The 24,744-nt window shown below is 37.1% G+C and overlaps 1 protein-coding gene across 1 annotated transcript in view; it reads left to right on the top strand.

The window, feature by feature from the left end:
* MAN1A1 (mannosidase alpha class 1A member 1) overlaps positions 1 to 24,744 on the top strand; it is a gene marked incomplete at both ends in the record, with an annotated part of 186,164 nt that overhangs the window by 76,367 nt on the left and 85,053 nt on the right. The window contains one exon of the mRNA XM_080700521.1: positions 21,938 to 22,032. Within this exon, the coding sequence (XP_080556647.1) occupies positions 21,938 to 22,032 (95 nt within the window). The remainder of the gene's footprint in view (positions 1 to 21,937; positions 22,033 to 24,744) is intronic.

Raw genomic sequence — 24,744 nt, 5'->3', positions numbered from 1 at the left:
GGGTCTCACTAAGTAGCTGAGGCTGGCCGCGAACCTGTGATCCTCCTGTCTCAGCCTCCCAAGTACTGGGATTACAATCATGCACCACTATGCTCGTCCTGCCCATTCCTTTTCATCAATCCATCTGTTACACATCCTACTGCTGTTGCTGATCCATTCAACACTTCCCCCATGTCCAGAGGCAGAACCATTGATTACTCATTAAACTACCCAAAGTATCAACACACAGACGTTCTCTCCTCCCCCACCCTCTTTTGCTATGAAATTGACAAAGACTAAAAACCATGTTGATACTGTGATTCGTGAGAGTAGAGCAAACAGGTACTCTCAGAGAGTTCTGATGGGAATGTAATTTGTAACATTAAACTATTGCGTATATAAGATCCTTAAAGATGCTGATTAGCTTCTGTTAGTCTGCCTGGAGAATCTATCCAAAGGCAATAATCTAAGATGCAGTCATATTATATCTAAACCAGTTAATGGATATAGTATATGTATTTAACAAATAAGGAACTATTCTTAATCTTTAGTAGTAAGGGAATGGTGGAGAATATCATGAAAAGCTAGGCAGCCATTAAATTTTATGCCTGTTAATTTACTTAATGGCATGGGCAAGTATTGGCATAATAAATAAAGTAGAATGCAGAGCTCCATGTATAATATGATTTCAGCTATAGAAAGCAGAAAAAATATATAGGGAACTATTCCAAAATAAAGAAGTATTTGTCCTGGGTGATAAATTATCTTTCCTCTGCCTCTTTGTTTTTCTGTACTTATCAGAATCTCCATAGTGAACTTGTAATATTCTTATGATCAAAAAAATATTAAAGGTAAATCACAACAGACTTGGAAAAAAACATTATTAAACTTTTGCCCCAAGCCTTACTTAGGATTCAGTTGTTTTAGCCTCCTTTAAGATTTAAAATTTTTAAACTTTTCTTATCAGCCTATAAAGTCTTGAAAGTCACCTTTTTCCCTTTCTGACATCTGTTTTATAAAGAAAATGACTTTACTTAATGATAATTGAATTTCCTTCTTTATAGGCAATTTATAGATTTCCACTTCAGAAGGTTGTTTATTTACAACAACATCTATTAGCTGTTAATATTATCCTCAGTTCACATGGAGATGGAGGTGATACAAAGCTTAAGTGAACAGATTGGTCATAAATCCTTAGTCTCAAATCCAAATGCCTAGTCTTTTTATTAGCAAAAGCAGTTTTTAGAAGATAGCTGCTTATGATAACAAAATTTCTTTGATATACATACATACCTCAATCCAAAATGTGATAAATAGTATACAGAAACATATAGGGTATTTCATATTTTTTTTTTAAAACGGTACATTTACAGTCTGTTTGCATTTTCTTTAATCAACTAAAAGTAAAAAAGAGTGGAATTCTTTATGCTTAATATATAGGCCCCAATAATAACTAAAATGTGTATGAATTACTATTGTGGAAGGAAATTGTGGGGGAGGCGGAGGATACGTCGGCACCTGGCACAATCTATGACTTTGTCTTTCCCTACAAGATCTAATTCAAAGAAGGTGTTAGGGAAGACATAGCAGAGGGCCTTTTTCCTGTTGTTATAGCAGTAAATGTCCTTTAAGAAACTTCAAAAGGAATGCATGCTTGCTTGAGGAAGAGGACAGTAAGAGAAAAGCTATTCAGTAATGAGCCAGGAAAAAAAAGGAAACCTGTTCTGAGAGATAAAGGAGGTGACTGTAAAAAAGGGGGACACAGTCTGCCAGGATATTATGAGGCTTCACAAAGTAAAAAACCTAGACTCCCTTCATGATGAAGACCCAATGTAATTAGCAAGTGTGCCTTTTCCAATTCATAGTATTTTACTTTACATTTAAAATTCAAACAAATATGACTATAAGCCTACCTGATATGAATTGTTATAGCTTGATTATGGATACAAAGGCATTGAAATGTTTTTGGCATGCTTTTAAAAAAAATCTTTTGGGGAATCTCTAGAAATGACTTTTTTTAAATCAAGGGTATCCTCTTTCACTTTATTCCCTCTTTATCTAAGACTCTGATTCTCCTTCCAGTTATGGGATATTAACTACTTCTCTGCAAATTTGTAATTGGAAAAGACTTTTATGTAATGATCTAATGCTCTCAATACTTAAAATTGTGGCTCTAAAGGAAATTGCCAAAGTGTAGCCCATAGGTAAAGCATTTGTAATTAGGGGTCTTCTTGAAATAGTCCTTATATTAGGGACATCAACCTCATGAACTTAAGAAGTATCTCTTATAGAGTAGAAAGAACATTGCCCTTAGGACCTAGAATTCTGGTTTCTCGGAACCTGTTTGGTTATTGACTCCCTGCATTATCTAAAGCCCTTTTATTACATTAAGAATTTCTCATTGATTTAAGATAACAAAATAGGAAATACATGTCTTTTAAATATCCTTTTAAATCCAGTTTTCTAGAACTATGATTCACTAATTTTCAAGTTCATAAAATGTTAAAATTTGAGGGGGTAGGGTAAATTCACTTCCTATAACTCAAATCTTCTTAACCTGTTTTTTTTTTTTTTTGCATATAAACATAATGACTCCTTCGGTGAAACCTAGAACTGTGAACTACTCTTGCTGTAAAATGCCTGGGTAGTCCAAATATGTAAGCATCTGGGAATAAAAGAAAAGTGGAAAAGCTAGGCATATGATTACCTTGTGTTCTATGGAAGAGAAAGTGGCTGGCTAATGGTGGAAGAGAGATGCTAAAAAGAAAAACTTCAGGGAAAAGCAATAAACTGCTATCAAAAATAATCAGAAACATACTGATTCTTTACTGATGGGATGGGCATAACCTAACTTTTTTCTGATTCTAAGTTTATACAGATTACATTCTATGACAAATGTGTCTTCCATTTTAATGAACAACTCCAGGGAAATTCTAGCAGTTGTGGTGACATTGAGAAACAAGCATCTTATATCTAGTGAAGTTGAATTTCCAGGTGTAAAGAATACAGGCAAAGAAATGGAGAATATTGTTTCAAGGAGCCTTTCCTTATGAATCTACTAGAGAAAGAACTCAGACAACCAAAATACAGTGTATAGTATGATTCTACCTTCATGGAATCTCCAAAGTAGGCCGTCCAGGAAATAACTGAAGATTGGCGACTGCCTAGCACTGGGAAATGACTGTTACTGGACACTAGGCTGCTTTTCTGGAATGATGAAAGAGCTCCAAAACTGATTTTGGCAAATCAATTTAATGTAAATATATTAAAACCACCTAAATGTACACTTTAAATGAGTGTGTTGTATGACAAAGGTATTTTTTAAAGTATAGTTCTGAATTTTAATTTAAATTTTTCATATGAACATATAAAGTATTTTATCTTAAAGATCTGTACATATGTATACACTTGCATATACGTGCACATTTCCTGAAAAGACCCAGAAACAATAATGAACCCCTGATTTTGAGCTTCTCTGACATGTAGATTGTAGTCTTGAATTCCTATTTCCCACTAACCAGGGCTTCCTGGAAAAATGACTGAACCTAGAAATGTGCAAGGTTAGTCAGAAACATCTTAACCAGTCAGGTAACAAGCTAACCAAGACCACTAGAGTCAAAAGACCCAGGAGCCAGTCTGTAGAGGCTTCCACTGGCCAAAGACTTTGGAGTTTCATTAAAAATTAGAAATGCAACAGATTAAAATTCATTAAGTATGTTTACATTGCATACATGATGATAATAAAAGCAAAAATAATTTATCATCTTCATAGAATGACAGGTAGGCAATTTATTATCATGAAAACTGATAAAGAAAAAGAATCAGACATTCATCTAGTCTTTCCTATACAAAGCATACTTATCACTGGCAACCAAGTATAGATGAGTGTTTCTGAATAAAATTATTCCTGATTATAAGTAAAAGTGAAATGGTAAGAGTAGAAAATCACCTGTTTTTATAGCTCATAGTGAATTAATAGATTGAGGTCATGATCATCAACAGCTACACACACACACACACACATACCACTCCCACCCCAGATGCTTACATCTTTGGACTACCCAGGCATTTTACAGCAAGAGTAGTTCACAGTTCTAGGTTTTACCAAAGGAGTCATTATGTTTACATGAAAAAAAAAAAACAGGTTAAGAAGATTTGAGTTATAGGAAGTGAATTTATCCTATCTTGAACATCTCTACTTGAAGGGGGAGGGTCATGTTATCTAGAACATCCACTACAATATTAAACAGCAGTGCTAAGAGGGAACATCTTTGCCATGTTCCTGATCTTAGTGGGAAAGCCTCTGGTTTTTCAGCATATAATATTTTCCAAATGCCAGAAGTCATTGAACTAGCACAAAAACCAATACATTGCTCTTCCTTCAGTCATTGATTAAGTTTCATCTCTATGAAGAGTTTGAAAATCATAAGAAACTTTTGAAACTTTTATTTATTCAAATGTTGCAACTTCCCTAAGGAATCTAGCCATAAGGAAATATTCATTAGTTTGTATTTCCTTCCAGCTGAAAAATAAGCCCAGAATGAATTTGGCATGGTGGCTAATGCTTGTAATCTGAGTACTTGGAAGGGTGATACAGGAGGGTAGCAGGTTTACAGCCAGCCTCAGCAATTTAGCAAGGCCCTCTGTAACTTAGTGAGACCCTAATTTTTATTTGAAAATAAAAATAAAATAGGCTAGGGGTGTAGCTCAGAGGTAGAATGTCCCTGGGTTCAATTTCCCAGTGACACAAAAAAGAAAGAAAATTAGCTTAAAATGTTGTACATGTTAAGTTGTACATAAATCTTCACATTATTAGCATAGTCTAGGCTATTAGCATAGCTTTACTTTTGCAAATGTTTTTAACCTTATATGACTAGTAGTAAGCCAAAGCAGGATTATTTTACCTTTGAACTAGTATGAATAGATAAAATAGCTACTTTACAATGAAATGTTACTTTAAAAACAGATAGTGCATTTGCAAGAAGATGGAAAGTCCTGGAGAACATTATGTTAAGTGAGATCAGCCAAGCACAGAAGGAGAAGGTACATATGTTTCCTCTAATATGCCCAAACTAGGGAACATAGAGGATACCAGTGGTACTCCAGGTAATGGAGGGGAAATACCAGCAAAGTTTGAATGGAAAGATAGGGGAGGAGGAAGACTGAACTTGATGAATGAGGGTCTACATCTGAATATGTGTAAAATTATGAATATGGCATGGTTACCCTGGACAATCATTGGTGGGGGGGGAGGGCACCAAATATAATTTAAATGTATACCACTTACGTTCAATAAGGAAAAAAACTAAATTAAAAAAATAAAAAAACCAGATAGTGCTGTTTGCTGATTCACAACATAAACTGTATGAGGAGAAAAAAAAATAAAACAAAACTTAATGCCATGTTGGGAACCAATAATTAAATTCTCAATGTGGTATGAAGTACTCACAGGAGGTTCATTCTTGGCTTCATAAATTTGACCATATCTTTTCTTTCTAATGCTATTAAGTAACTTAGAGACATTACTTAACAGTAAAATAAGATCCTCAGCCACGGTGCAAGTGCATAAAGCCTGAACTTATGCAGTGACGCCGTTGATATAGGAATTGGCTGTCCCGTTTGCTCTGAAATATAACAGCAAATGGAAGTTGGTGGTTGAACTGTGGATTCAGCATGACATGGTTTAATACCTCTTGTGCTACTTGCTAAACTAAAAGGTTATTACAGATTGTTCCTTTGTTCACTGCAGGAGCAGCATAATACCTGTGGCATTGTGCAAATATTTTGATTAAAGTGTGATTTCAGATCTGTTAATTCCTCATTCTTATTGAATTACCTGTGTCCACCTAGCTCAGTATCTTATCAGATAGTGGTGCGTATCAGAATGCCAAAGGGCTCTTCTTAAAGCACAGATGTATAGTCTTTTTTTCTCAGAGCTTCTGATCTTGTAGATCTGAACAGGGCCCTAAAATTTTCATTTCTTCCAACTTCCCAGGTGGTGCTGATGCTGTGGATCTTAGGACTACACCTTGAGAACCACTAACCCAGTACCATAAAAATCCTGTTCTTAAAAATGATTTGAGAACATAGACATCAGAATTTATCTGTTGCCATTTTTTAGGAAACAGTGCTCTAATTTACTAGGTCGGGAATTAAAAAAACGATTTCTTCTGTTGAAAATTATAATGAAACTTCTGAAATCTGATGAGTATTGTATCTGTTAAATAGAGTATTTGAGATTTTCTGTATATTATAGAAAACTCCAGTTAAATAAAGCAGATGAATCAAATAGAAGAACACTCTTGAAATCTCTGAAGAATATGTGACACAAATTTCTGTCGTTAATATATAATGAACAGTTTATTTTTTTCCCAGGGTTCTTGGTCATTTGTCAGCAGCAGTGCCTCGAAGTGACTAAAATTAGGACCAAGGAGCAGTATCCTACTTTTCTTCTAGTTTATAATATTAAATTTCCCATACTTACATTATATTTTTGACCAGGGTGTTGCTATTTGATTAAGATTGAAGTAATTTGCATCCATTTCTTTTGGGCCTTGATTCTGTGGCTCCTCTCCACAGTCCCAACCACCTGCTGCCTGGCCCTGTGGCCGGCCACTGGACTGCAGCCCACCCCCTCACTTCTCTCCTACTCCCTTTTAACCCTTACCTGCTTCTCCTTTTTCTACTCAGAGAACTTTGAGTCTTAGTTTTATGAACACACAGTGCTACCCTTCCATTCTTTCTATTAGAGATATTGTTCTTTTGAACAATCTAATCTGCTCCTCAGCTACTAAGGGGGATTCCTGTCTAGATGATAACATTTAAGACACTGACCAGTCACCAGGAAAAAGATGTCTATAGGATGTCTATAAAACACATTGGGGGACAGAACTGAATTTGCCTAGAACTAAATTTAAGATCTTAAAAAAAATATCTAAGTGATCATCTTCAGCTTTTATAGTTATCTTTCTATATATCTGTGCTACATTTAGCAGTTTTATGTGGTAATTATAATAATAAGGGTTTCTCTGATTATCTTGGACAGTACTTACAACAATGTTAAGTTGGTTTTCATTTGTATGTATGTTGGGGAGGTGGGTACTGGGGATTGAGCTGAGGGACATTCTACCTCTGAGCTACATCCGCAATCCTTTTTATTTTTTGTTTTGAAACAGGGTCTTGCTAGGTTGCTGACAGTCTCATTAAGTTGCCGAGGCTGGTCTTGAACCTACAATTCTCCTGTCTGATCCTCTGAAGTACTGAGATTACAGGCCTGCGCCACCATGCCCAGCATTCTTCATTTTCTTTTTGAAGAGAAAATGAGAGTTATTGCCTGTTCTTTTCCAGTGCATCATAAATTGCTATGCATACTATCCTGTGGCTACTTTCCCAGAGTAACACTTAGTGAGTCATTGGGCCATGGCTATCTTGTTTGTTTATTGTGCAGCTTGGCATGTGGTACATGGCACTCAATAAATATTTGTTGCATAAATGAATTGACATTTTTAAAAGGTCAGAATTATAAAAGAGGTTCCTTTTTGAAAGTTTATAATTTAGAAAGTTTGAACTGTTGAAATGTGTGTGTGTTTGTATTTGTGTGTATGATAGCTTTAAAAAATTAGTGTAAGAATAGCCACAGTGGACAAGATAAGTTATGTTTACTGTTAGTTATTATTCACATTTGTACTTTAGAGATGAAGTGTTTTAATTAAGAGTATTTGGTTAAGTGGATTATTTTTGGTACTGTTAGAATATAACAGTGATCTGTTAAGTATATATGCAGTTATCATGAAATAAGATGTATGAAAATATTTTAAGACCTCTTAAAGGAAGACGCCTTTAAGCAAATTCACAAAACTTGGGGGTCTGCAAGTCCACACATTCTCACTTACTTAGATTCTGTCTGTATGGCTACTTTGACCCCATAACTATGAGGAATGAGTGAGTGAGTAAGTGGCCAGAAAGTGCACTTGTCCACATTTTTCTCTTTATTTCATATCATTTGTGTCTTTATTTTTTACTATATGTCAGTATTATTTTATAAGTTAGAATAAAGTGTCATATCTTTTTTGTACTTTTATTGGTGCATTATGAATCATGATGAGGGATATACAGTGATAGGAACACATACACACACACACACACACACACACACACACACACAATGTGTTTCTCTCCTCATCCCCCAACTCCCTCCCCTTCCCCATATATGTCATTGAGATTAATATTGATAAATTTGTGTATGTACTTAGCATTATTTAAACATTTCCTTCAATATGTCTCCATCCCCCCTTCCTCTCCTAACCCCCCTCCATCACATCTTTATCTGAGGCCTCTTGTTACTCAGTTTCTCTCTCTTCCATATACGAGAGGAAACATACAACTATGCACTTTCTGAGATGGGCTAATCTCAGCATAATATTCTCTAGTTCTATCCATTTTCCTGTAAATGACATAATTTTGTTTTTCTTTATGGTTGAGTAGAATTCTGTTTTGTGTATATACCACAGTTTTAAGATCCATTCATCAGTTTAGGGCCACCTAGGCTGGTTCCATAATTTGACTATTGTGAATTGTGCTGCTATAAACATGGAAATGTATCTATCACTATAATATTCTTACATCAGTTCCTTTGGAAAAATGCCACACATTTAACCTGAGGAAGTAGGTGAGCATACAAATAAGTATGTCTAAAAATGTCTATTCTGTTATGGTTTAAATGGTGGGAGGGCTCTTTTTCTTATTCAACTAAAGTTTGTTGAATAGAAAAATTAAAACTAATAGGCAGCTCAGTACAGCTTTAACAAGTCTTTATTACAGAGTCACTAGAAAATAGAGAAGGAAAAAGCAGCATGCTGGCACACATGCTGGAGAGCCCGAAAATGGAACTCTGACCCCTTTTCAGGACCCCAGCTTTTAAATAGATTTTGTATTGGTATTTTTCTAATCCCAAGGCAATGGGCTAGTAACATTTCTTAGGCAGGTGGTGCCTCTTCGTCTCTGGACAGTGAGTGCACTTACTAAGTGCAGGGGTCAAGAATCTACCCTTCCCTTGCCTCTATTGTATTGGGCAGTATTGGCTGCTCACCAACTAGGGGTGGGTGCTTCAAAGCAGCACACGAAGTTTACCTTTCCTATACCCAGGCCAGGTCACAGAGGAAAGGAGGTAAACAGAGGTACTGATTGCCTCTATATAGTTTTAGGGCTAAAGGCTTCAGTTGACTCTGAGGCTTTTACTATAAGTTAATCATTAGAATGAAGGGCAAAGACAGAGAGAAACTCAGCATTGTAACAACTGCTGCCCCCTCTCAGCATGAGTGCCTGCACAGCACCCAGGCCTTTTCTGTATTTTACATTTTGGAAACTAATACCAAAGCAATTTTCCAATACCGGCACACATTCGACAACAGTTTTAAAAGTCAAAACAGTGGAAAACTAAATATCAGCTAGTAATGTGCTGTCTGCATAGGTTCTATTGTATCCTTGCACAGGTGACCACACAGCTATTTTTTTTTAAGATATTACAAAGATGTATCCATTGACATAAAACAGACATCAACATTTTATCACACTTTAGCCAAAATTGGCCTGAGACCCATTTTTGTATATCTGGAACTAGGAATAGTATTTATATTTTAAGGCATTATAAAAGAAAAATAAACAAACATGAATTAGAGAAAGCATGTGATTGGCAAAGCCTACAACGTGTGTGTGTGTGTGTGTGTGTGTGTGTGTGTGTGTGTGTTGCTGCTGGAGATTGAACTTAGGGGCATTCTACCTCTGAGATACCACCCCCAGCCCTATGTGTTTTTTTGTTTTGTTTTGTGGGTTTTTTTTTTTTTTTTAAATAGGGACTCACTAAGTTGCTTAGGCTGTCTTTGAACCTGTGATCCCCCTGTCTCAGCTTCCCAAGTACTGGGTATGTGCCATGACTCCCAGATAAAGCATACAACATTTACTATCTAAACCTTTACAGAAAATGTTCACTGACCCTTGATATAGAATGTTGTTTATGATGCACACTGAGTTGATGGGGTGAATAGAAAACATAACAAAATAATGTTTACAGAGTGATGCCATTTTAAAAATGTAATCAACACCACTTAAAAGGCTAGCCATGTAAGATGTAAATAGAAGTCATGTCTGGGTGGACAATACTAATGACATCCAATAATTTTTGCTCTACCTAATTTTATGTTGTAAGAATGAGAGTGTACTTTTATTAAAAAAATACTTATTTTTTGATGGAAAAAAACTCCTGAGTTATAAAGTACAAAAATATGTTTCTCTGTTTTATCGATGAGGAAACTGAAGCTGACAGGTTGATTAACTTGCCTGGAGGAACACAAACAGACAAGAATGGCATTGCTGCCAAGTTCTCTATCCAGCAGTATAACTATTTGATAACTTAAAATGTCCATCTATCAGCTGACAGAAAATAATGGACTCTGTGCCCAGAGGCAATTTAGAGTTATCAATTATAATATGTAATAAAAGGAGGGCTATACAAAAACCAAAAATAAACAGCCAAACGGGATTAGATTTCATGCTAGATAGGTTTACATTTTCTTAGAATGAAAAAGTAGTTGCTTACATTGTATATTTAAAAGGATAAACAAAGCCTATATGAACATAGGTAGATTGTAAGCTTGCAAACTATTGCCACTAAAAAATATAGCAATTCCTTGTTCATTCATACCATTTGAGTTAATAATTCAAACTCAGATGAGAGGGAATAGAAGTGTACATGTTCAGAAGCTCATGCCTGTCAGCATAGAATATAGACACAGAAGGGACTTTGACTTTCGCTGGAGCCCTCAGGCAGACAGCTATTTACAGGGAAGGTTAGCCGCTCAAGAGGAGAGCAAATACACTACAACAGTGAGAAGTCTTTATTTTAATGAACTGATAGCTAATAACAAATCTGTGGAACTGTAGGAAGCAGACACAAACTCTTAGCAGTTTGGGGCCCATTTAGTGGGTGGACAAAAAGCCTAATACCCTTCTCTTATTCCTGAGGGATCCACTATCTTATAGGAAAGAATGAAGATGGTTTAACTATTATTGCTCTTTAAAAAGCACTTTTGTGCTTAATCAGAACCATCTTGTGATCTCAGAGAATGATCCCCTAGTCACACATTTAGAAACTGAGGCACCAAGGGGTTTGTATGGGTATTGAGGACTGCACACATCATTCAGGCCATGACAGGAAGCTGGATCACCAGGTCCTCGCCGAGTGTCTTACATGCTGATTCATCACGTCAGGATCACTGGATGTTTCACTAAATCAAAAAGGGCAGATAGACATGCTTTTAAAACTGATAAAAACAAAAAGGTAAATTGTAAATGTTTCCATGTTCTTCAGAAGTAAGGTCCAGTTAACAGGAAAAATTCTCTAGCACGAATATCTCATAACTCAAAAGTGTCAGAAAATTAACAATGTACTTGCATAGGTGAATCTGTTGTTTTTCTAATCTTTATTGTGAAAAGATATTTCCAAGCCTGGATGTGGTATTTTTCAAGTGGCTTCACTTACAAAAGCAGTAGTAAATAGGACAGCCTTTCTTTTAACACTGTAGTACAATGTGTTAACCTCTATGTGGTGTATTCCACAAATTCAATTAGGAATCATGGTCAGATAGAGTACACACCTTCATAATTCCTTGTGCCCTTAGCAGGCATTATTTTTTCTGTATTAATCTTTATTTTTTCTAACTTTTTTATTTGTGCATTGTAGTCATTCATCTTAATGGGATAAAGGACTTGTGGAGACATACATGCACACATCACCCAATTAGCCCTTACCCAATCCCCATCCCATTCCTCCTCCTCCCTTCTTTCCATGTTTGGCTTAGTGATTGACTTTGATATGTTTAAGTACATCATGTGCTTTAGAGAGTTTCCCTCTGCCTCCATCCCATCCCCTCAGTTAGGCTGCCTTATTTTCTCCTCTATAGAATTTCCTTCTTCATCTAGAGTTCCTCCTGTTACCCATTTTGCCCTAGCTTTCGCATGTTAGGGAAAGCATCCGATTTTTTTTTTTTTTTTTTTTTTGTGACTGACTAATCCCACTTAGCATAATGTCCTCCAGTTCCATCCATTTCCCTGTAAATGATGTAATTGTGTTTTTCTTTATGGCTGAATAAAGTTCCATTATGTACATATCCCACAGTTTTGTAATCCATTCATCTATTGATGGACATCTTGGCTGTTTCCATAGTTTGGCAATGGTGAATTGTGCAGCTATGAACATAGATACACATGCATTCATTTAGTAGTTTTGTTTCCTTTCTTTTGGGTAGATACCCAGAAGTGTTATTGATGGATCAAATGATACGTTCATTCCCATTCTTCTGAGGATCCTCCATACTGTTTTCCAAAGTGGTTGCACTAATTTGCAATCTCACCAACAATGTTTTAGAGTTCCCACTTCTCCACATCCTCGCCAGCATTTGTTGTTGTTTGTGTTTTAAATGTTTGTCATTCTGTTTGGAGTTAGGTGAAATCTCAGGCTAGTTTTTATTTGCATCTCTCTGATTGCCAATGATGTTGAGCATTTTTTATGCATTTATTGGCCATTTGAATTTATTTCGTGCAGTTTCTATTTAATTCACTTGCCCATTTTTTGATTGGGTTATTTGTTTTCTTAGTGCTGAGTTTCTTGTGTTCTCTGTAAATTTTAGATATTAGTCCTCTATTAGAGGAGTAGGTGGCAAAAATCTTCTCCCATTCTTTTGGTTCTCGATTGAAGTTCTTGTCTGTTTCCTTTGCTGTACAGAAGCTCTTCAGTTTCCTGCAATACCATGTATTGATTCGCTTTTTAGTTTGTTGTGCCTTTGGGGTCTTGTTGAGAAAGTTTTTACCTGTGCCTGTGTGTTGTAGTGTTGGACCTATGCCCTCTTCAAGGAACCTCAAGGTCTCTGGTCTCATTTACAGGACTTTGATCCATCTTGAATTGACTCTTGTCCAGGGTGAGAAAGTGGGATTTATTTCCATTTTTCTGCATAAGATTAACCAGTTTTGCCAACACCATTTGTTGAATAGGCTATCTTTTTTCCAGTGTATGATTTTTGCCCCCTTTTTTTTTATTGGTGCATTGTAGTCATATATCACATTGGAGTACAAAATTTGAGAGGATATACAAGCACACATCATCCAGTTAGCCCTCATCCAGCCCCCATCCCATTCCCTACCCCTCCCTCGATCCCATGCTTGTTTGGTGATTAACCTTGATACATTTGTTTATGTACCTCTTGCATTTTAAAGAGGCTCCATCCTCCTCTATTCCATACCCTCTGATTGGTCACCTTAATTGCTTCACAATAGGGCCCTTTCTATAGCTCAACCTCTTCCTGTTGCCCCTTTCCTCCTAGTTATTGCTGATTAGGGGAAGCATCTGATTTTTATTTTCTGCAATATTTCTCTGTGCATGCCGCGTTGCAAGTAGCGATCCCACTCTTGACGGCCCCAGTAGTGGCCTGGCTACCCGGTGGACTGATCCAGACCTCGCTGGCTCAAGCAGCAGCCTTGACTCATGGGAGGCCCCGATTCTGGTCTCACTGCCCCCGGCACCAGCCTAACCCCTCAGCTGGCTTCGATCCCGGCCTCGGAGGCCCCAGTAGCGGCTTTGCCTCACGGCAGGCTCTGATGCCGGCCATTGGCCCCAGCACCAGCCTAACTCCTCGGCAGGCTTCGATCCCAGCCTCGGAGGCCCCGGCACCGGCCTAGCCTCACGGCAGGCTCCGATCCTGGCCCCTTTGTTAAATATCAATTGGCTATAAGTGTGTGGATTGTTTCTGGGTCTCCTATTCTGTTCCATTGATTTATGTATCCATTTTTGTGCCAGTACTATGCTGTTTTTATTACAATGGCTTTGTAGTATAGTATGAAGTCAGGTATTGTGATTCCTCCTGTGTGGTTTTTGTTGCTGAGAACTACTTTGGCTATTTTGGTTTTTTTATTGCTCCAAATAAACTTAAGGACTGATTTTTCTATGTGAGGAATGATCTTGGTAATTTGATGGGCATAGTGTTGAATCTGTAGATCACTTTTGGAAGTATGGCCATTTTGATGATATTTATTCTGCCTATCCTAGATCTTTCCATCTTCTAAGACCTTCTTCAGTTTCTTTTTTCAATGTTTTATAATTTTCTTTGTAGAGGTCTTTACCTCCTTGGTTAAGTTTATTCCTAGGTATATTATTTTTTTGTGGGAAATCCTGAGTGGAAGTAGTTTCTGAATTTCTTTTTCAGTGGATTTAGGGTTGGTGTATAGAAAAGCTTCTGATTTTTTAAGACTGATTTTTGTATCCAAACCCTTAGATGAATTTTTTGATCAGTTTTATAAGGCTTTTGGTTGAGTTGTTGGGTCTTAGTATCATGTCATCTGCAAATGGTGAAAGTTTGAGTTCTTCTTTTCCTGTTTGTACTCCTCTGATTTCCTTTTCTTGCCTTACTGTTCTTGCTAGAGTCTCAAGTACTATATTGAAGAGAAGTGGTGATAATGGACATCCTTGTCTTGTTCCTGTTTTTAGGGGAAATTATCGAAGTTTTTCCCCATTTACTATGATGTTGGTTGTGGACTTATTGTAGATTGCTTTTATGATGTTGAGGTATATTCCTTCTATTCCGATTCTCTGCAGTGCTTTTATCATAAATGGATGTTGGATTTTCTTAAATGCTTTTTCAGTGTCTATTGAAATGATCATGTGAGTTTTGTCTTTGGTTCTGTTTATATGATGAATTACATGGATTGATTTTCATATGTTGAACCAGCCTTGCATCCCTGAGATAAACCCTACCTGGTCATGGTGTATGATTTTCTTGATGTGGTTTTGGATGTGTGTTGTTAGTATTTGGTTTGCAATTTTGCATCTAAGTTCATCAAAGATATAGTCCTGTAGTTTTCCTTCCTTGAACTGTCTTTATTTGCTTTAAGTTTTCAGGAAAATGAGTAATGCTATCTCCATCTAATTGGTTGAAGACGAATGGAATTATTGTATAAACTCACAGGAAGAAAAACAGTTGACAGAAGCCTCATCTAATTAAATGTATAATTTTAAAATGAAGTTCATAGTGAATTTGACAAATAATTTTTTTCATTTGGAAAATTCAATTTTAGGTTTCATCAGTTAAAAAGAAAGAATGGGAAAATAAGAACAAAACATTCAAAGTATGATGGGTATACACAGGAATACACATGACCCCTGGGGAGAGTCCCCCTAAACTAAAGTAACTTTGTGAATCAGATATGGCAGAAAGCTTTAGTTCACTTGGCTATTGCTGTCACCAAACCATCAGAGCATTTAACTTCTCTGAACACCAGTTTCTTTATCTCTACACTACTCGGATCATGTTTTGTTTTTGTTTTGTTTTTCTTTTTGGTGGTACTGGGGTTCCTGGAAGCCCTTCTACCTCCGGGCTACACTCCAGACCTATTTTATATTTGGAAACAGGGTCTCTTAAGCCTGCATGGCTGGCTTCGAACCTGTGCGATCTTCCTGTCTCCGCCTCCCAAGCGCAGGGATTACAAGGGTGTGCCACCACGCCCGGCCCACTACTAGGCTTATAAAACTAGATGATTTTTGATGTCCCCTCTAGTTTTAGGTATCTACTATATTAACTCTTTTTATATCTTTTTTTAATGCTCAAACCTTTCAAGGTCCCACCCTGAATTGAAAAGCCAGAGCAACTTAATATATTAACAGTTTAATCACTGAATTTGGCTCACAGTATGTACAAGTTCATCATCTCAGCTAATGATATATGTTATTGTAGTTATTTTCAGCCAGGCATATTTATCATATCTATGGCATCTTGTGCAAAAACTATATGTAGTAAATTGAGTAATAGGTAATATCAGTTTCTACTAATGAAGAATTAGTTTTGATCTTTTTAACAGTGAGATTTTTAACATGAGCATTTGAAGAAAAGCTTTGATATTGATTGTGCATTTCAAACTCTGAAACATATCTGAACTGAATGTGTTTCTTCCCAGAGCCATCTGTTCTTATTTCTTCATTTCTTACTCTTTGCTCTGGCATGTATATTATTCCAGTATAGTTCTTCAGGGAACTGTAAACTAGCAAGACAAGGAAAGCGATACATCTTGTTTATACCCTTATCTAGTCCTATCTACAAGGGTAAAGTAAGAAGATAAATGTTTTTATTTGTTCAGATTCTAAATTTTGAAGTTTTTAAAACATTGAGCAAAAACAGCAATATGACTGTGATGTTACTTAAGTGTAATGAAAAGATACAATTTTGATATGAAATTTTGAAATTCTTAACTTTGGGCCAGAAAAGCTCTCATTTAAAGCTATTTGTTACTTACATGCTTGAAAGATTATTTTAGAAGCTATTTTATATTTTACCACCCTTCTTTCAGTTGATTATATTAGTTTTGACTTTTGCTGTGAATGCAATCAGAATTTCTATAATACAAAATATTCTTGAAGATTCCTGTTGCATATATGATATCTACCCACCTCAAACTGATAGCTATTTATTTAAAAACCCATTTTCTTTTAATAGTCTTTTAAAAAAAGAAAAAGTCTTCTGTTATAAGCAGGTATTGTATTTTATGACTTGTCATTTTTCATCTTGCCCTCTTAACATAAAATATTCCCCACCAAATAGAAGTACCAACAAACTTTGAAGACCCAAACTGACTAAGAATTAGGTGGCAAATTAATGCTTACTTTTTATTAAATACTATTAATTTTGCTTCTTTTTGTTCAGATACATTTTGGTACTAGTTTTGTGACTCGAGTAGTTTTTTTTTTCCAGTGACAAATCAAAAGTAGAAAATATCAGCCCTGCTCACTCATTTTTCTGGGGAAACAAAACCAGAAAATTTACATTTCTACCAGGCCTGACACTAGAACAGCAGTAGGACCAGACCTGCGATGCCGGCCCTTACCCCATTGCACTGTTCTCTGTCCCTTGGGAGAACACTGAAGTGTGTCTTTGTGTGCCTTATATAATGATTTCTATTCATCACATCATCTAAGATGTTAGTCAAAACTTAATTGCCCTTTGGAATGACGCGTGACATGTCTCCTTCATTCATGTAGCAATACTCTCTAAATTAGTTTTTTCTACATACACATCATTTTGGGTAGGAAGATGTTCTTTTTTAGAATCTGAATTATACATCCAGGTAACTTCTTTTCAAATCTTGGAAGAGATAACAAATCAAACATTGAGAATTGAAATTGATTGGCTTAAATACGATTTTATTTTAAGTCTTGTGGGATAATTTATGTTTTTATCAAAACTATTTTGTGGATGGGAGGGGGAAGAGGGAAACTCTCTAAAGCACATGGTGTACTTAAACATATCAAAGTCAATCACTAAGCCAAGCATGGGAAGGAGGGAGAGAGAGGGAATGGAGTGGGAATTGGGTAAGGGCTAATTGGGTGATGTGTGCATGTATGTCTCCACCATCTTTTATCCCATTAAGATGCCTGACTACAATGCACCAATATAAAATTTTTAAAAAACCTATTTTGTAACTCTCCCCTAACTATGCCCAATGGAGAAACTTAGAAATACATGAGATAATTGTTGTAGCAACTTGCAGGGTAGGGTGAAAACTTTGCAAATATTGTATATCAGTAGCTTCTTGTTACAGTGCTCAGGTACCTTAATGAATCTTTAATTCATTCATGTATTAATTAAATACTTGTTAGTATCAGCTACTGTTTTGCTGATATTGGGTGTGTACACACACACACACACATGAACAAGGCAAAATTCATGGTCTCATGCTGCTGATAACCTAGTAGAGTTGTCAAACAATAAATAAGACTCAGGCATGGTGACGTGTGTTTGTAACCCCAGTACTTGGGAAGGTGGGACAGGATCACAGGTTCGAGATCTGTCTCAGCAACTTAGCCAGAAGCTGTTTCAAAGATAAAAAAAAAAAAATAAGCCAGGTGTGGTAGCGCATGCTTGTAATCCCACTATTTGGGAGGCTGAGACCAGAGGATCGTGGTTTTGAGGATGGCCTCAGCTACTTAGGCCCTCTACAATTTAGTGAGACCTTGTTTCAAAATAAAAATACAAAATAGGGCAGAGGATGTAGCTCAGAGGTCAAATGCCCCTGGGTTCCATCCCCAGAATTATCAAAAATAAAAAATAAAAAAATTTAAAAGCTGGTGGTAGCCAGGTGTGGTGGTGCACGCCTATAATCCCAATACTTGGGAAGCTGAGATAGGAAGAGCATAGGTTTGAGGATAACCTCAGCAACTTTGTGAGACCCTTAGCAACCTAGTGAGACCCTGTTTTAAAACAAAAAATAAAAATGACAAGGGGTGTAGATTGGAGATAGAATGCCTCTAGGTTCAATCCCCAGTACCACAAAAATAAGTAAGTAGGCAAATAAGATAATTAGTATGTGATAAATAATAGGACCAAAAAAACAGGCTAATATGATAAGAAGTAAATGAGAATGGCCAAATTTATGTGAGATTGTAGAAAAAGACCTCTCCAGGGGTCATTTAAACTAATTATTATTGATAAGAATGAGCCAGACAGGCCAAGAGTATTGCAGCTTGAGAGGATAGCTAGGAAACCCCTGAGGGGAAAGGGCCATACTTCCTGTCCATTCATTTAGAATATTAGTATCCTCCTACCTACCACTCACAGGAACACTGTGGTAATACTAACAAATTTAAATACTAAATCACTTAATCTAGGTTAGCTGTATATAATAGGCCCTGAAGGAGAAATTGAGGTCTTTTCCTCTACTTTTAAAAAGAAAATTATCAGGAGACACAAGGGAGCAATACAAAAACACTTAGAGATCTTACCTTGACTTTTCAATCTGATGTGGGAATTCACCAAAGCCAAAGAAAGGCCTGAGCCCTTGATTCGGTAAATGTGGACTGGCCTCCAGGAGGCAGCGAAGGGTAGATCAGATGGGAGAGCGGTGAAAACGAAGGTGCTGAGGGGAGCTGCATTTACTTAAGGCCAAGAAGTCTCAGAAGCTAGAGCCAGAGCATGTTTGAGGGAACAGAGGGAAATGGATGGATCTGACTCCTAGGGAATATTGAAAGAATAGTGCAGCAGTTTTGACAACAGAAGGAATCTTTATAGTTTCTTTAAATACGACAGTTGCAAATTAAACAAAAAAAGAGAGGGAGCCGGGTGTGGTGGCATAGGCTTGTAGTCCCAGCATTCAGGAGGCTGAGACCGAAGGATCGCGGTTCGTGGACAGCCTCAGCTACTTAGTGAGGACCTCTGCAGCTTAGTGAGACGCGGTTTCAAATTAAAGAATAAAAAAATAGGGCAGGGGTGTAGCTCGGAGGTCTGGGTTCCACCTCCAGACCTACCCCCCCAAAAAAAATTTTTTTAAAAAGAGGGAAAAATGGTCATATTAAGTACAGATTAATGAAAAGAGGAAAAATTGTGAGAGAGTAGATAAGACTGTCCTTTCCTTATCATCCATTTCATCATGGCTCATGATGAGAACATGGCTTATGCTCATTTCAGAGAATGAGCTGTGCACAAGATCTTTCATTGACAATGAGACTCAGTTGCTGAAGGATAATAAATCAAGTGTCAAAATGCTAGATCTCTCATCCAAGGGACTGACCAAACAATATCATTGATGGACCTAGGGAGGTATGCCTGGGATATTAAATAAAGGCTTCTTTGTTGGACACCTTAGGTTTCAGAAAACAACAAAACACCCAAATTGTGATATGAGCACACAAGGAGTAGAAAAATAGAGCCACCACAGAAAGTTGGATTGGGGAATGCAAATAGGTGATGAGAACTGAGGGTGTAGCTCCTGAAAATAAATACTCATGATTAAGAAGGGGAGGCAGGAGGTAGATGGGGATTAACACACACGCATAGAGAGAATATGAACCTGAGTCAGTCAAAGGCACTGAAACAGCAGTTGTATCAAAGCCAAGAAAGAATTTCAGGCAGTAAATCAATTTATTTTGAAAATACCTTTATCATTATCACCATAAAAATGACAACTTTTTAGAGTGATTACTGTGTGTTCTGAGGTCTTTAAGCATAACAACTCTATTTCTATAGCTTCTAAAAGTAAATGTTAATATTATTGCCATTTTATAGATGAGGAAGCTGAGGCACAGAGAGATTAGATGGCTTGCTCACGATTACGCAGTTCGAAGAAGTGGAGCTGAGATTCAAACACAGGCATAGAGCCTTCAAAGCCTGTGCCTTAACTCTAATGCCAGATGGTTGTACCCAAGATGATGTTTTAATCACATAGTTTGACTTCTGTCTTATATAAGTGTCTTGAAAGGGAGTTAATTAACAGTTTAAAATGTTGGGTGGAAACCAGTAAGTCAACATATGGCTGGACAATGATTGGATAAATCCCTACAGCAGAAAACAACCTGAAATTCTCCAGGAAAAGGCAGAGAAAGGGAAGGAAGAATATACCCTTTGATCTTGTTTTCTCTTTCTCCTCTGTTTCCATTCACTCTTAGTTGTTGATGCATGGAATTGTCCACTTTTGCTACAGTAGCATTACTAACTTGTGGGAGAAAATGGCACCTCTATTTTTAGCCCTTTCTATGTATTTCAAATATGTGTCTTTATTTGCATATGGGCAATGTCAGTTTAAGTTGATCATCAACTAAAGTTTTATTTCAAGACTCTTCTTTTTTAGCTTTCATTACTAAGTAAGAGATTTGGGTGGTGCCTCGGGTATACCTTACTTGCAAGAGATCACGTACTGGGGTTTCTCTGAGGAGGCTTGGGTCTTGGAGCAGGAGTTGCAGTCTGGAGCCCTTTCCTCCACAGATGACACACTTGGCTTCCTTGGCGACTGCTGTAATGATGGCTTCCTCACTGGCCAAGAAACGACTTGGCTTCCAATCTCCATGCTCTTTGGGGTTCCTTTAGCCTTTCTCACTTCTCCTTATTCATGGAGGAGGCAGAATGAACAGGGTGGTACTTTGGACCTAAAACTGTGAATGGATAACATCTGATCACTTTTCCTAAATGATAGTTTTACCCATTGAATGGGCTACTCAAAAACATGAATTATTTTCACATTATAACTGAATGAAACCTTTGGCCTTGCATTTATGACTCTGCAATTTGAGCCCAGGTTATGGATGCCCACACATACTTATAAATATTGCCCTGTTTGGTCAGCAGGCTATCCTGGTCCTTGTTTATTCTATGGACTATCACTTCCTTTCATTTGTGCCTAGACTGAGCCCTGGGGGATACTCCTTCTGCTTCCCACTCCTTTCCACTCTCTGGTATTACTGCCCCCAATTCAGTGCTACATACACTCCTCATCTAAATGATATCTCCACCAGACAGCCTTGCAGAATTCATCTGAACAAGATAAGATTTCATCTCCAGCTTTCATTTCTGTGTTCTAGATATTTATGTGCATACATTATCTTCTCTATTACACTCTAGACATAATCTATATATAATTAGCTTTGTATTTTTTATATCACCTACAGTTAGCAGCAAGTTGAAACTACAAGGGTCTGAGAGGACGTACAGATTTTTTCTGATAATATGTCTCTTTAAGATTTCTCCTTTCTCTGTGCCCTAGTAAATAACAGTGCTGAGGGTGGGATGGGCTCCATCTCCTGGTTCTCAGTCCAGGCACAACAGTGGCTTTCCCCTGACATGCACATTGAAATCATGTGGATTGTTTCTTATGCTTTAGAAATCCTGATCCAGGAGCCCCAGCTATATAAATTAAAATCTTGGTAATGGAACTCATACATCAGCTGTGTCAAGATTGCTCCAATAATGTGCAACCAAGACTAGGAATTGCTCACTGAGTTTTGACCTCTGTACCATTCTTGGTTAACTAGATAATTAATTTGTGAAACATTTGTTTTAAGATCAAGGAAATTTAAGGTAGGAAAGCACTAAATAGAAGATAATAGAACACTGTGTTTGCTTACAACAGTAACTCACTAAACTGTTTAACTTTCCAGATATTTCGAACAAAAGCAGTGGAACTTGGGATAAAATTGTTACCTGCATTTCAGACTCCCTCTGGAATACCTTGGGCATTGCTGAATATGAAAAGGTAAAACTCTTCATTTTCAAAAATATATTTTAAGGTGAAATGTTAGAGATAATGCCCTAACAAGTAGACACTTAGAGGATTATTATTTGTATGCTGCTGGTTACTGATCCACTGGGAAACTTGGAATCTATCCTTGTATTTGAAGCTATAATGTCTCTGTTATGGGATAGCATGGCCTTGAGAGAACCCTGCAAATCAGACATGATTTGAGGTTTTTACTATTTCATGGTAACTGGTAACATTGCATTAGTGATACTGCCTTTCTCCATAAACACCAAGAGCATCTCATTTTTGTGTGTTGAGGGGAAAGGATTATTGAGGATTGAACCCAAGGGTGTTCTACCTCTAAGCTACACTCTCAGTCCTATTTTATTTTTTATCTTGAAGCAGAGTCTCGCTAAGTTGCTGAAGGCCTCGTTAAACTGCTGAGGCTAGCTTTGAACCTTCAGTCCTCCTGTCTCAGCCTCAAAAGTACTGGGATTACAGGCATGCACCAGCACGCCTAGCTCATCTCATTATCTTTTAAGTCATCATGAAAGTATTGTACTTCGAAGGAATATAACTTCTAAAAGCACTGACTTTAGCTAAGCTACTGGAGATACTGCAGAGACAACACTGGAACTTATCAGATTCTCCAAACAAGGAGCAAGTTTAACTGAGGGTGGGAGTCCCTGAGATGGCCCAGTTCATAGTCATAAGGAGGATGGGAACTGCTCCACTGACTCAGATCAATCTTACCTCCTCATCCCCTTTGAGTGGAGAAACTTGAGATGCCAAGTCCATGAGAATGTGTCCTCAGGAAGAGACCAAAACTGAACAACTCCAAGACAGTTCTCCAAGGCAGTACCTTGAGTTATCATGATAGCTTAAGCATGACATTAATAAACAATTTTGTCTTAAGCATCCTCCTTAATTCCTTCCTCCCCACAAATTAACAGTTTATGAGCCTGTTTGTAATGATGATGATGATGATGATGTTGATGATGATGATAGCCATTATTGTCATCATGAAATGTGATAGGTTCTTCACATATATAAACCTCACAGCAGCCCAGTAAAATCAATACTGTTGTTATCTCCACTTACTCATAGAGAACAGAAATTACAGAGAAATTAAATGACTTGCCTAACACCATACAGTAATAAATGGTAGAGTTATAACATGTACTTAGATGCTTATATACACATTGGTACATATGTGCAAATGGAATTACTTTTTATTTTAGAAACTAGGGTGTTTTGATAGGATTAATGCAATCTCTTCTCAATTATTATTTTGTGACATTCTGCCCTAAAATTAATCATGAAAAATCATGACATTGCTTGATTATTTTTCCCTGTAATAAATCCCTGAAGCACTAGGCGTTGTTTTCATTTGCATGTTATATGTTGATACCTTGAAATCACCCTGTACATATACCTGTAAGTACATGTGTATGTGGAGTAGGATAGGGGTATTAAGGCAGAGGGATGGGGAGACTCCACACTACAGGGCCACGATGAACTGAGGTAGTCCTCTGCTGTGGGATGTGACGTCTCCAGATTTTTTCCCCTCTAGTGCTCCAAGAGCTTTCTCAGTTTGGAGAACTTTGCATGTGCCTCAAAATGTTGAGGCAGGTCTGAGTCTGAGCTTGGCTTGAGGCAAGTTGCTGTTTGCTTGGAGGCTCATGAGTTTTGTATTTGGCTTATGTGTGCCAACTCTATTACCTTCATATCTTCAGACTTTGTATTTATAGATAGTATTCTAGCCAGGATATTCTTCTCTTCACTAAGGTAAAATCTGCTCATGTAAACACTATGCACAATTTACTCATTTTTTCTCTACTTGCCCTCTGAGAAAAATGATATGGGTATAGTGGCACAGTCAGCTAATTGGTTACCAAGAGACCTGCCTCTAGGTTTTCTACAGCTACTCAAAGTTTGTTTTTGAAACTATCGCTTAAACTCTCCAGGCTTCTCTATAAATTGGAAGTTCAGAAGTTCTTTTGTGACTCTTTTTTTGTGTTCTATAGACTTTGAATTCTAATGAAACCCTGGACCTCTTTTCATAAAATGCATATTCCTGACCACACAGATTAATATACCGCCTCTAAAAGCTAACACTACCCTGGGTGCCCACTAGGACCTTAGAACCCCAGGTTTAAAATCCTGGAGTAGGACCCAGGCTCCCACTATAAGATTCTGTGGAGCAAATTCCTTTTCCCTTCATAGAAGGTGATGAAATCAGATACAGGCATACTGAAACTAACAGAGGGCAGCAGGCCTACTTCTTTGCATAAGTTGAGTCAGTTATTGTAAGATGCTGATATTTAATGAGTTCTGGCTTCTCTTGAACTATGCATAAAACATTGGATTACTTGAAAGTATATATAACTTAGTGTTTATTTCTAAAGCCAAATGAGTCTTTCCTTAGTGAAATCTATCTTTAGTTGTACCATGGAAATATTTTTTTAGTTTATAAGGAATACATAACTATTAAGTTCTCAGTCATCTATTATTTTTTCCTATCTATGCTATCAAATTATGAACTGGAATATTCAAATTTTTCATAAGACTTTATTTTGCACATTGATTTAAATTATGATTTTATGTTTAATTTCACTTAGGAGAAAATTGTACATGGTGAAAACAACGGTCATTTTTACTTATGTATTCTCTGGTGTTTTCAAGTTAAACTAGAAGAAATTAGGTAATCACTTGGCAGCTGATAGG

Source organism: Muscardinus avellanarius (genome assembly GCF_963383645.1).
Source record: "Muscardinus avellanarius genome assembly, chromosome: 8".
NCBI lineage: Eukaryota > Metazoa > Chordata > Mammalia > Rodentia > Gliridae > Muscardinus > Muscardinus avellanarius.
This window is presented reverse-complemented; position numbering and strand designations above follow the sequence as displayed.